Raw genomic sequence first — 13,310 nt, forward strand, 5'->3', positions numbered from 1 at the left:
GCCCCTGAACACACTAGCAAGTTTACTCCTTGGGGCTTGTGCATCTGTTGTTCCTGCCACCTGGAAAGAGCTTCCCCAGGCCAACATGTCCCCAGATGGGGATATCCCTCTGCTCCAACCTCACCTCTACAGAGAGGCCTCCCTCCCTGGAGGGCTTCCTGAGGCCCTACCTAGAATATTTTTCCAGTCCTCTCCATCCCCACCCTGCTTGTGTTTGCTCACAGGACTTATCACTACTTAACTGTGCAGTATAATTTAATGTGTCTGTTTATGGTCCTCTCCCCGCTCCTAGAAGGTAAGCTCCATGAGGGCAGGGACTACACATCTGGATAATTATGGATCTCCAGTGCTTATTCCAGGGCTTGGCAGTTAGCAGTCACTAACTACAGTTTTTGTAGAATGAATACATGATTCCATGGTTATATAGAAAAAACTGCACCATCAACAGCAAATCTGTCCCAAATCACTCTCCTCTTTACTGTTGATGATGACTTCTGACATAATGTAGCACAAGCTCCTTCACGAGTAGACAAGCAAATGGAAGCACACAAAGATGTCGTAAGTGCTCCCAAAGCTATATCACGAGCTACACTCTCAGTCTGTTTTTCAAAAGCAGCATCAAAGATTCACAAATTCAGTGGAATGAAAAATGAGCTAACTTGGGGAATACAATCAATAATGTTGTAAAGATTTTGCAGGGTGTCAGATGGGCACTTGTCTTATTAGGGAGACCACTTCATGGACGGTGTAGATGCCTGACCACTGTGCTGTACACCTGAAGCTGAAGTTGAATAATATTGTATGTCAACTATAATTATATATATATATATATATATTATATAGTCACAGGATATGGAGTATAGCAAAGGGAATAGAGTCAATGGAATTGTAATAGATATATACGATGTCAGAGGGGCAATAGATTGAGGGAGGGGGTTATCACTTTGTGAAGGGTGAAATATCTAACTATTGTATTGTTTTGTACACCTGAAACTAATAAAAAAATAAAAGAAAAAGAAAGAAAATGAGCTAACCAGAAACGTAGTGCCATCGCTGGTGGAATGGCCTTCCCTAACTACTTACCTGGGTTTGAGACGGTCAAATAGGCTCCCACTTCATTCATATAATATGAGTTTTCATCCTGTAAAACAGCAGAGTGTTAATCTTTGAATAACCTCTGTTTTTATGTTCATGATCCGGGCTTACAGACTTTGTTTAGGCAGGATTCCAGCTATGAAACCCTTGATATAGGGGTTTGGGGGTGTGTTGGTACAGAGCCATAACTGTGTTTGAAAATTTCAAAACAAGTAAATATACCACACAACAAATAAATAATAAGAAATGCCTTGCCCCTGCCCAAAATTTCTCGACTGCACACTTGTTGCTAGAGCCTGAAATTCAAATTCCACTGATATAATCTTATGAGTCCCTTTGGTTGGGCCCAGTTTCCCTCTGGTAAAATGCAAATTATCTGGAAGGGGGAGGGCTTGGAGGAGCATACATTAAGCTTTTACTAGTAATTAGTATCTTAGGGTAGGGATTCAAACTGAGACCACTCATCCATAGGCCTATCATGTGTAGCCTTCATGAGCTCCATAAACCCTCTGGGAAAAATGGTTTATGCAAAATTTTGCCTATATTTTCCTGGGTAGACTATCAACTTCTTTAAACAGAGTAATGGGTTCATGTTTCCAAAATGGTTAGTTGGGGCCACAGTGAGAGATTCTGGGAAGAAATGGTTTACCCTGAGATCCCTGGGTGTTCTCTATAAGAGGACCCCAGCTGGTTGTGAACAGAAATATTAAGCAGGGCTTCACATTTCGTCCAGAGATTGTTCTTTTGGAAACACAAAACAAACAAATTACAAACAGCCCTATAACCTCAGAGAGACTGAGGGTGTGAAACAAAAAGAACTGACTTGAGATATGGAAGGGAGTTTTTATTTTTTAAAGTAGGTGCTGTATAGTGTAATAGCTTTTAAACGTTCATTGGAAAACTGTACACAAGTAAGAGGTGCAAAAAAATGGTGGAGCAGCCAAATCAGAATCTGAAACTGAATTACCTTTAGCAGTTTCAAATCTAGTCACTAAATAAATTTAACAATAATAATTTTGACTACATTATAGTCCATTTGTCCATTTGTGGATGAAATGATGATTCCTTCCACAATATAAGGGTTCCAGAAATACAAATTGTTTCAGTAAGCTCACTGCTATTGATACACTGAACTCCAGATATGATAATTCATTGAATTCACCTACCACATACTAGCTTCTTACCTTGTGCCAGGTACTGTAGCAGGCATTACTATGCCGTGCCTTATTTAATCATCACAACAACTACGAGAGGAAATGGAGGCTCAGATTTGCCCAAGGTCATAACCCTGTTAGGTGGCAGGAAAGATATGACCCCAAGTTGCCTGTCTCCAAGTCTAGCCTTTAACTTCTCTTACATCCGCTCCAGACCAGGCCTTGCTCTAGGCCCAGGGAGAAGAATAAGACCTGGCTCCTTCCTTCGAGGTACTCAGTTTTGGGTTTCAAAGCCTAGCTGAACAATGTGTTTGGACCATCCATTTATTTTAGAAAGAAACATCTGTGACCCAATCCCTTCTTGGGTTGCTTTCACTTATCACTTATTCAGGTTTTTATTTGGGTTCCCTTTTAGCGTAAGAGACGCCTGGACTTCAGGGCCCAAAGTCACTGTTACAAGAACTCTGCTCCATCCAAAGGGTAGAGAGGATCCATTGAAGGTTTTTAAGCAGACAGTGACATAAGCATGACTGTTTTTTGGAAATTGCTTGGACTGCAGTGCGAGAATGATTTAAGGAGCAGCAGAAGAAGAGTGATGAGGCCAGCTCTGAGCCCCACGGGAGACTTCCTGGATTCTCTCCTTTCTGGGGGCATCTCCTTGATCTATCTTTACATGAGGAGAGGATGCTTTGCATTTCTATAAAGATTTCAGTTTACTAAGTGCACGCTTTCACATACATTGCCTCCTTTGATCCTCACAACTCCCTGAGACAGAATAAATATTATTAGCTCATTTTACAGCCAAGAACAAAGAGACTCAGAGAAGTTAAGCCTCTACCTCTGATTTACATTGTCTGTAGGTGAGACAAGCAAGACACGAGTATGTCAGCAGGATCCTCTCCCTAGATTTTCCTCCATGGGATATGTGGGTATAGAGAACAAAACTCACCATGCAAGAAATTTCTTTCACATTCCCTGAAAGGCAGTTGCCTATATATGCTATAACCATCTATTGGAAGCAGGACCAGCTGCATATTTGTGGGACCTAGTCCCAAGTGAGAATGTAGAATCTCTTGTTCAAAATCATTAAGTGTTTCAATCAGTGACAGCACAGCATTAAGCCAGGCGTGGGTCCTTTGACTGCAAGGGTCCCACATTTCTGAAAAGCCAGCCCTCATAGGAAGGGCCCTTCCCACTCCATAAGAACTGGTGCTCTATAGAGCTAATGCCAAAAGCGGGTCCTTCCAAAGCAGATGACAAGAGTGCTCACGTTTCACTGCGAGGTCATCTGAATGATGGAATGGGACAGAGCCTGGAGCCTGCCTCCAGGTTCCCTTCCATTTTGAGTGAGTCAAAATTAACCAGTGGAGCTGATGTCTAGCTTTACTGTAAAGGAAACGCATTTGTTAGGCAAACTCATGTAAACCAAAGGGCAAGAGATGTTTATACTTTTCCTGAGATTCCAATTTTATGTCATTCATGCTGTTGATATCAAATGAGTCTTATCTAGACAATTGTGCCCACTTTTTCCATAGCGGTGTAGTGTTATTGATGGTTAAAGGAAATAAAGTTATCCCTTCTTTAAACTAGAGCAAAGCAATTTTTTAGACGTGGAAATTAAGACTTTGGCATAATTTGAATGGTAATAGGTCTGAAGGTTCTTCTAGATGAGGAGCTGGCAAGTTTTTTCTGTAAAGAGCCAGATAGTAAATGTTTTAGTTTCTCTGGTTCTTTGTAGCAACTATTCAACTGCCATTGTAGCACAACGCAGCCAGAGATGACACATACACTTACAAAAAAACTTCATTTATGGACACTGAAATTTGAATTTCATATGATTTTCATGTGTCATATAATATTCTTCTTTTCCCCCCAATCTTTTAAATCATTCTTAGCTTGTGGACTGTACATTTTTTGGTGTCAGTCTGGGTTTGGTCTGGGGGCCATAGCTTATTGACTCCTGGTCCATCCTACCGCTGAAAAATAAGGTTGTTAAGCAAATCAGTTAGTTATGAAATATTATAGGGTGGTTTTCCTCCTATTTGGGAGAATAAAGTGTTTCCAAGAATTTTTTAATACTATTTTGAAAATATCTCTTTGGTCCCTTGCAGCCTTAGTTTGACTTGTCAAATCTGTGAACATTCCAAAAATTTAATTTTTTCACTTATTCAGTAGAAGAACGGGGATAATAATAACAAAACTTACCTCTGAGGTTGATGTGAGGATTAAATGAAGGAATCCATGTAAGAAACTTATCACAGAGTCTACTCAAATTCTAACTGGTGTTACCAACAACAGTAATAATAAATTAGGTTGCCCTTCCCAATAAGCTTCTCTCATTGAGGTCAAATGATATTTCTTATCTGTTTCCTAGAGCTCAAATTACCACAAATAGAAAGAGAGAGAACAAACAAGTGAGCTAAGTTTAGGTCCTCTTGATTAAATAAGCTGAAACCTCAGCTCTGGGAGGTGGAAGGCGCATGGATACAGAGCAGTGGGTAGGAGGTTCGGAAGCTTCAAGCAGGTGTCAGGGTTAACCCAAAGCCAAAGGGAAATTAATGACATGCCACACATTAGGCAGTTTATAGTGTCTGCTTTCTCCTTTGATACCCACACCCACAGGATCATTCCCTGCCAGATGTTTTTCTTATTTGGGGTTTGGTTTGGAGGCTGACAAACCTCTTCCATGCCAGATTCTTGAAAACAAAGGGAAAATCCTTTTTACTCATCAACATTGATGAAAGGGGGCCAGGGACTCCTAATAGTTGAATATGGTACTTGAGCACATAACAGCAGCACATCCATTTAAATGGACCACGTGCAAAAGGCCCATTTTACTCTTCCACCAATGGAATACTAACACAGTGGCTCTTCACTGCCAGTATTTCATCAAAGAGATCCTAATTCCTCAAGGAACATAAACACCCTCCTTAGCAAAACACGGGGCCCAGAGCAAGCCTGCCAAGCAAGCCTGCTGAGAAAGGCCGCAGGCCAGTGACCACAAGGCCCAGGGTCCTCTCCTGGACGTTTGCAAAATGGATTGTAGGCATTTCGTAATCACAGATGTTCGGGTTGTGAATATTGTCTTCAACATCAATCAGGCTCAGCTTGTTATGATTACATCAAGGCACCTTTGCTCTGGATATAGACAAAGGAAGCCAAAGAGGCCGTTTCTTCAGAGCTACTGATCTACCTTTTGGTGACCTGGCCCAGAGAGCTCTGTGAAATGTAAATTCACCTCTTTATCGATTTATTTCCTCATCAAACATTTGGTAAAGCTATACTACGTATCAAGGCAGTGTTGGCATTAGAGACACAACTGTGAATAAGTCATACACTTGCCTTCAGGATGGCAAAATGTGCAGTATGTGTGCTAATGGAGGCTGAGGAATAACAAACGGAGGCTCAGGGAACCAAGAGAAGTCTCCCAGTTTTACCTGGGATGGAGGTGGGGTATGGGGCTAGGGAGACTTGTTAGGGTGAAGATAAATACGCCATCTTAAAGGATGAATGCAAAAGGGAGCTGAGGGGTTGGGAGGGTCCTTCCAGGCAGAGAGAAGCTGAAAGGAAAACGGCATGAAATGGTAGCTCACATGAGGGAAGTTCTAAATAGTGTGCTTGCTCAGGGTTAACACGTGAGCACTGATAACACTTCCCAGGAGTCTATAGGCTGAGAGGGCCCCACACATCCCTGAAAAGCTCTGGGAAACATCAGGAGGGTTAGCAGCATTAGTTTTCCAGACCTCCGAGGGCCAACACACCTCCTGGCCCTGGTCCCCTCCCTCCTGGGTGACTGATTTCTCCAAGTGAATGAGAAAAGGATAATGTTGAGCTCAGAAAAATGAACTCTAAACAAAGTTCTGAAAGATGTTTTTAAAACAAACTATCTAATGGGGGCGGCTGGATGGCTCAGTTGGTTAGAATGTGAGCTCTGAGCAACAGGGTTGCCGATTCGATTCCCACATGAGCCAGTGAGCTGCGCCCTCCACAACTAGATAGAAGGACAACGACTTGGAGCTGATGGGCCCTGGAGAAACACACTGTCCCCCAATATTCTCCGATAAAATTAAAACAAACAAACAAAAAACATCCCAAACTATTTAAGCAGGAAGGAAGTTAGTGGTGGGGGAAAGGAGATATATTTATCTTGCTCCTGAAAGGTCTGAACAACTTTCAGCACGTCACCTTAATCAAATGAGACACTGTCACAGAAAGGTTTTCAGTTTTTGTAAAACATGGGAAATGAGAAAGGAAGCCCACTTCTCCTAACCCCGCTATGGGCCAGAAACCATGCTGAGCACTTTTATATGTGCTAACCCCGGTCACCCTCAGAGCAGCCCAACAAAGACATACTGGTTGGCTCCGTCTTATAGAAGAGGAAACTGAGGCTCAGAGAGAGTGCTAGTGACTGGTCCATGGTCACCTGGAAATGGTATGGATAACTGAAATTTTGATTGAACACCATCAAGTGACAACTTAGGAGGCAGATTTTTCTTTACATTTCTGTCTTTGGCAGTACTTCAATTTTAAAATTATAAATTTGTTCATTATTTGAAACCTGGAGCCTGTATTGCTTTTCTCACATGTCTAGCTCAGTGTGGAGGACAAAGTAGGTGCTCAGTAAATTCTTATTGCTCGATTAGTTGATAAATCAGCCTTGCTAATCAGCATCTATTTTATCATTCTATAATTTGGTTCTCATTTGTAACATCTATAATACTATAACTAACTTATACTCCTATTTTCCAAGGCCCTGTGGACAAAGAAAAAGGGGCTTTATGGAAAGGAACCTCACAGGGTCATCTGATTATAAATTCCTAACTGGGCAGGTCATGGTGAGTAGTCATGCCCGAGGCCTATAGCTTCTTTAGTGAAAGGTTTTAAGCCCTGCCCATTGTTTTTGTGCATCTAGGTTAACACACCTTTGAAATGCCAGAAGTAATACCCCTGAAGAGAACACATAAACGTGTTAACTATCCTACAGTCTGGCAGTACTGCCTTGCTTTCTCCCACCTCCATGTATTTTCCCACCTTAATTTCAAATGCATAAAAGAAGCTGCAAAACTGTTTTTCTTGGGAGCATTTGAGATCCTGCTCCCTGGCATATGTCATCAGTTTGGCTCAAATAAACTTACAAAATGTCTCTATTGGTTTGGAGGTTTCTTACGTTGACAGCTCTCTTTTTTTTCTAGGGCACTGGTTCTCACCAGGGGTGATTTTGGTCCTCTACACACACACATACCCAGGGTACATTTGGAAATGTCTGGAGATATTTTGGGTTGTGACCACTGGGGTTGGCATCTAGTAGGTAGAGGCCAGAAATGCTGTTCAAGATTTCACAAGGCACATGACAGACCTACCACGAAGACGTATCTGGCCCCAAATGGTATGGCTGCGGCTGTTGGCTGTTGAGAAACACTGGTGCAGAAGATAGCAACCTTTGAAAAGTGGCTGACTGAATTGCTGAGCCCATTTCTCTTGTGAAGGAATCTAGGCAGCTTTCCTGCCCAAATGCATTTCACACAGCCCACCTGCTGGGGGCAGAAGGTACCTTCACCACAGACTAAATCTGGCCTACAGCTTCGGTTTGTTTGGCCAGGAGAGTGTTCAAATTTTTAACATGTGTTACCAACACTTAAAAATCATGTGCTTTTATAAAAAGATTTGGATTTTTGCCTTCTCTTGAACAATCAGATCAGGCAACACTGGTCTCTCATTACCACCCAATAGAGGTGACAGGTAAAATATTTAACAACTGGCACCGGAGGGCAGCAGCCACTCAGAACGGACACCCGGCCATTCAGAATGAACGCCCGCCATAAAAGACAGTGTCAGTCTCCCAGGCTAGATGCCGGCCCTGCCACTGGCACCACCAGCCATGGCTGTGGAGGGGCTGTCCCCTAGGAGGAGGATGGCACTCCCTACCCTTCCTTTTGTCCCCTCACTACTGAGGACTATCAGTTGCCACTTACCATCCCACACTTACTCTAATGTTTCTCTTATGCCGATTTAATGGAAGAATGAAATCTTCCTTCACATTGTCATCAAAAGTGAGAAAATATTTTAACTGTAAGATGTGGAAGAAGACCCAGAAGACCTAGAGTCATAGGGCACAAATGCAAACGCCTTCCAGGAATGTTTGAGAGTTAGTTCCTGGTTCTATACATCCCTGCCAACGTTAGGTATTACGCTGTTTAAAAATCTTTGTTAATTAGATTAATTAAAAATAATGTCTCATTATTTAAAAAGTGAGAAAATATAAAAAAGACTGCCTGTGTTGAGGAAAAAGCAATGTTTCTTAGCCTACGTCACTCATTAAATTCTATGCTTAGCCCCTGTAATCTTTGAACTTGTGGCTGTTTTTGGGCGCTTAAACAAATTCTCTTTTTCAATGTAGAAATTCCTCAGAAGCACTTAGGCTGGTGGGAACTCTCATCTTCTGTGAGCCTCCTGGTTTCTTCTTGTCGCAGAGCTATGTCAGCTGTTTGGGGAACTGGTGCTGAGGAATAAAGTGAATCTGGTTGGTGAGACTCAGAGCAGCTACCACCGCACTGGGGGCTATGGACTGAGAGTGGCTCACGGCTCCTTCCTGCAGGCTGGTGGACAGAGGGAGGCCCTGCTTGTCCTTTGAGCTCCACCTGGGCGCTCATTTCCAGCCCACATGTCTGGAGGCACAGAGGATTTCCAGAAAGGCAGGAATTCAGCACTTGGGTGGAGTTTGATCAAATAGAGTCCAGCCTGAAGGCATCAGAAAGAGGGACAGGAGGCATCAGGAGACAGGAAAGTAGCAAAAAAAGAGGTTGAGGGTGTCAAGGAAAATCCTGCGGGCAGTTCTGCCTAAGGCCTGGCAGCAGGGGAGTTGCGTGCTGCAGACAAATGCTGGAGATTTCGATGCCTTCCCTGAAGCAGTTATTCACATGGGCAGTGGTCTGGGTGGAATTGAGCCTGAACTAAAGCACAGGTGCTTATGTCTGTATCCTCTGCCATTTTGCTGAAGTGACTTTTAAAAAAATTCTTGACACCTCTATAGTTTAACCTCATTTGTTGAGGGATACAGCACTTATTCTTCCCTAAATGTCCTTCTGACAAGAGGGATTATGTCTTGTCTTTCCCATTTGGTAGTGAAAGGAAACCACTGACTTCTCGAGTGTATCTCTAACCTAAGGAGAAAAGTGTGCACCAGGAGGATGAAGCCTTTGAGACCAAGCTAACAACAACAACAACACCCCCCCCTTTATTAAACATTGTGCTGGACTGTTCATATATACCATTTCTAATCCTCTCAAGGGTCCTACTACATAGGTGTAATTATTTCCATTTTATAGATGAGGAAACAGGTCCGACTAGCCAGAGATCATGCTAGTCTATGTATTACGGTTGAGAGTCAATCTTGATTTGTCTGACAAAAGTCTATGCTCATTCTTCTCTAAAATCTGCTAACCAAGGTCCCTCTAACCTCAGCGGTCATGTTAGACAGGTAAGGAGGAGGCCCACACAGAGCCCCAGCTGAAAGGGTCCTCTCAGAACTTCCCCCTCGGCTCTTCCTCAGCCTATCTGAAAGACACTTTGGGGCACGAGTGGGAGGACCAACATTGTCTCCCCATGATATTTGCCCATTTCAGTCATTGCGATCATAGCCACTGGTTATCAAATATCTATCTACTTTCCACATATTGGACAGCACTCTTTACAGAGGTGATCTCTAATCCCTTTCCTCCATTTTTCAAAAGATAAAATAAATCTCAAACAGGTTAAGTTGCCTACCTGATGTCACAAGGAGAACAAGTGACAGAATCAAATTTGCAGCCCAGACTCTGACCTCACGTGCGTGCTCTCTCCACTCTATTCTGTTGTCTGCTCCCCTCCATGCTATGGTCAGGAAAACCCGTGCTGGGTTAGTCCCTGAATTTTGCCTGCTGTGGTTGGAAAGAACCCATTCTGACATTTGGTTTTGGTCTCAGAACAATTCTGTTTCTCAGGTGTCCCCTGGGAATTTCTACAGGTCTGCTCATCTGTACAACTTCCTCCTTTGGGTTGTTTGCAAAGAGCACTTGTGTCCAGCTTCCCCAAGGCCAAATCTCCCCTAAGAGACATCAAAGGCCTTCTGAAGCTGCACAGAAGAGGCTGAAGGGGGAAGAAGGCAAACATAAGATGTCGACACTTCCCTCCTCTCCATCTCCATGCCCCTCATTCTTATCAGAGAATATCTCAAAAGGCTATGAGATCTATTTCCTCTGGAACTTAAAGTGAAGTGTGGGATTGCACCACTGGGCCCCAGAGTGAGGGAAAGGAAAAGTGATGGTAGAGTCAGTCAGTGTAAAGGAGCTCAGCCCTCACCTTGATGAATGTGAGATTCACAAATCCGCCCTGGAAATTCAAGAGAAGGTTGGATTCTCGGGAGCCACAATTCCCAGAGGCTTGAGTTGTATTGGGGTCGATATTGAAGTATCTCTGAGGTGAAAAAACCTAAATCAAATAAAATCATCAACTCAATGAGATATAGAAGAAAACTCTAGGTAGGAAACCAGCACAATAAATGAGCCTGAAATTCAAGGCTAGTGGGTGTTCAATTGAGAATTTCAAAGTCCCTTGACAAAACCTCACATTTTCAAACTGTTATGTTCATTTAAAAGACCTTTTAAAGGAGGAGCTCTCCCATAGAAAGGAGCAGCTTGGTAGATAATTCATGGTGGGTGTACTCCTGATGAGCTGCGTGAAATTTAATCTTTGTGAAATTACATATGCTGAAAGGTACTGCAGGAAAGGTTTGCTATCTAATGCACTTTTGTTTCAAATGTGGAAGTTTTACTTGAAATCAAAAACTGTGCAAAAAAAAGTATTAATTTTATGATGATTCCTTTAGTAAATCAAATCATCTTAATCCCACTTCATCCCCTCAAATCTTTTTGTTAATCTGGATTTTTCATATTAGCGTCACAGTTGGCTGGAACCATGGACATCATCTAATCTAAACTTCTCGTTTCTCAGGGAAGTTGAAGAGGCTAGAGAGTCGCTGGGGTGGGGCCAGGCTGGGTCAATGCTGAACACACCCCAACACTCTGCCCATGTTGGCCAAAAGTGAGGAGTGTGTGTATTTAAATTTTTGGTGTGTGCCTTCCTCTCTCCAAGCAGCCACTGTCAGTTTCTATTTTTTATAGATATTCTAAAACAGATTCACCATTTAATGGAGCACCTTGGAGAAAGAGGGGCTCGTGGCTATTTATTCATTAAAAGATGTGGGGTACCGGGAAATGCTCATTCTGAGCAAAGCAAACTCCACTCAAACTGTTTTAAGGCTAGTGTTACAGTCCTATGGCCCCAACTTACCGACTCTGTGTCTTGAACTGCCAGCTCTATCCCCATCTCTGCTTTGAGACAGAGCCTGCTTCCATTTAGAACTTGATAAATTCCAGTCTTAGCTGTTGATGGCTGAGGTGCAAGGGTGGGCCCAGGAGTTGTGGTGGCAGGTGAGGTAGTTTGAGTGGCATTGTGTGCAACTGTGGTTGTTCCTGAAGCAGGGGTGGGTTGAGTGGGCTTCTGACTGGTTGTGCTGTTGGGTGGTGAGGTGGACAAAGTTGGTGGAAGGGTGGTCAGGTTACCGGGTTGGGTGGTCTTCGTAGTTGTGTGGCTGACAGTCGCTGGGCTGGTTCCAGTTGTATGGACTGGTGGAGTGATGGTGGTTGGGGGTGAACTGCGAGCTGCACTCGAGCCAATTGTAGCCTCAGTGACTGGAGTAGTTGTGTGAGAGGTGTTGGGTGTAGCGAGGGTTGTAATGAGGGTGTAGATTATTGGGCTGGTGGATGGGGTGCTGTTGGTAGTTACAGGGGAGGTTGTTGTTAGAGTTTGTATTGTTGTGTGTGTGGTTGGGGTCTCTGAGTTAGAGGTTGTAGCAGCTATCGGAGAGGTACTGTGACCACCCGTTGACCTTGCTGCTATCGTTCTGTGAGGCACTTGGTTAGTTGGTTGCAGGAAAAGTTTTGCTGTGTCCTGTACTGTTGCTGTTCCCATAGGCTGAGAAGAATCTGTGATTTCTGAAAACGCTTTTGCTCTTATTTGACTGCCATAATGCAAAATCACTGCAAATTAGGACACAAAAAAAGTGTTAACACACTAATAGCTCACCAGGTCCCTCCCCCCACTCCCATATGAATGTTTCTTCATTAAAAATGAACATGCATATTTCCAGATTTGGAGGAAATTTGCAAGGATATAATGATCAAATACAGATTACCCCAAGAGTCTACCATGAGGCCACAAATGTAATGTTTTGGTTGCATCCATGCTTTTGACAGGGTTGTGATCACACTGCAGACATTCTTCTGCATCCAGTCCCTGGGTGTGGTACTACTAACTAAGTGATCATGCTCAGTGAGATCTTAAGTGTCAATGCCTCTTTATCCCCCATCTTCAAATGTAAATCCAGACAGTTCCTGGATAGAGGGGAGGGTGTTCCTGGGAAGAGCACAGCTGTGATGACCTGATAGAGCTGGGGCAGCATGAATAATCGTAATAAAGATTTACATAGAGTTGTATAGTTTGCACAGAACCATATAATCCCAGACTTGAAAGGGGTCCTAAAGATCATCTAGTCCAAACGCTAATCTGATGTGTGAATTGGACCTATGAATATTTGCCACATATACATCTACTGTATGCTTAATTACTTCCGATAATGGGAGATTCAGTATCCTGTAATTTTTTTTATCTTGCCACCAGGTTTTCTAAATATAGACCAGTTCCTGTCATTTCCTTACTTAACCTTTTGACTGGCCCAGCCTTTCTTAACTAAGAAAGGAAATTGAGCCATAATTGCTCTGACACACCTGGTGGCCCGTCCTTCATATTTTGGCTTATATGGCAGTTCCTCACAGAGTCTTTCCTATATAAACTAGCTCCCCGCCCCTGGGATTCTCCATTGCAGTGTTATATTTATTGCTTTCATCACACTGATCACAACTGGTAATTGAATAAGGGGACGGTATTCAAATAGTTAACAATAAGCCTGGCCAGACAGTGTGTCCCTGCAGAATATCAGTTCTGATTAAATGTTTATTTGTTGAT

The 13,310-nt window shown here is 43.0% G+C and overlaps 1 protein-coding gene across 2 annotated transcripts in view; it reads right to left on the reverse strand.

Annotated features, from left to right (window-relative positions):
* Positions 1-13,310, reverse strand: part of LAMP3 (lysosome associated membrane protein 3) — a 30,583-nt gene that overhangs the window by 11,681 nt on the left and 5,592 nt on the right. For both annotated transcript variants that reach the window (XM_019735836.3, XM_019735835.3), the window contains exons 2-4: positions 11,577-12,325; positions 10,587-10,715; positions 1,084-1,141 (exon numbers count right to left, since the gene is read on the reverse strand). In XM_019735836.3, coding sequence (XP_019591395.3) covers positions 1,084-1,141; positions 10,587-10,715; positions 11,577-12,325 — 936 coding nt within the window. The remainder of the gene's footprint in view (positions 1-1,083; positions 1,142-10,586; positions 10,716-11,576; positions 12,326-13,310) is intronic.

The sequence above is a fragment of the Rhinolophus sinicus genome, chromosome 17 (genome assembly GCF_057876585.1).
Source record: "Rhinolophus sinicus isolate RSI-liver-muscle chromosome 17, RSI-T2T, whole genome shotgun sequence".
NCBI classification, from domain to species: Eukaryota; Metazoa; Chordata; class Mammalia; order Chiroptera; family Rhinolophidae; genus Rhinolophus; species Rhinolophus sinicus.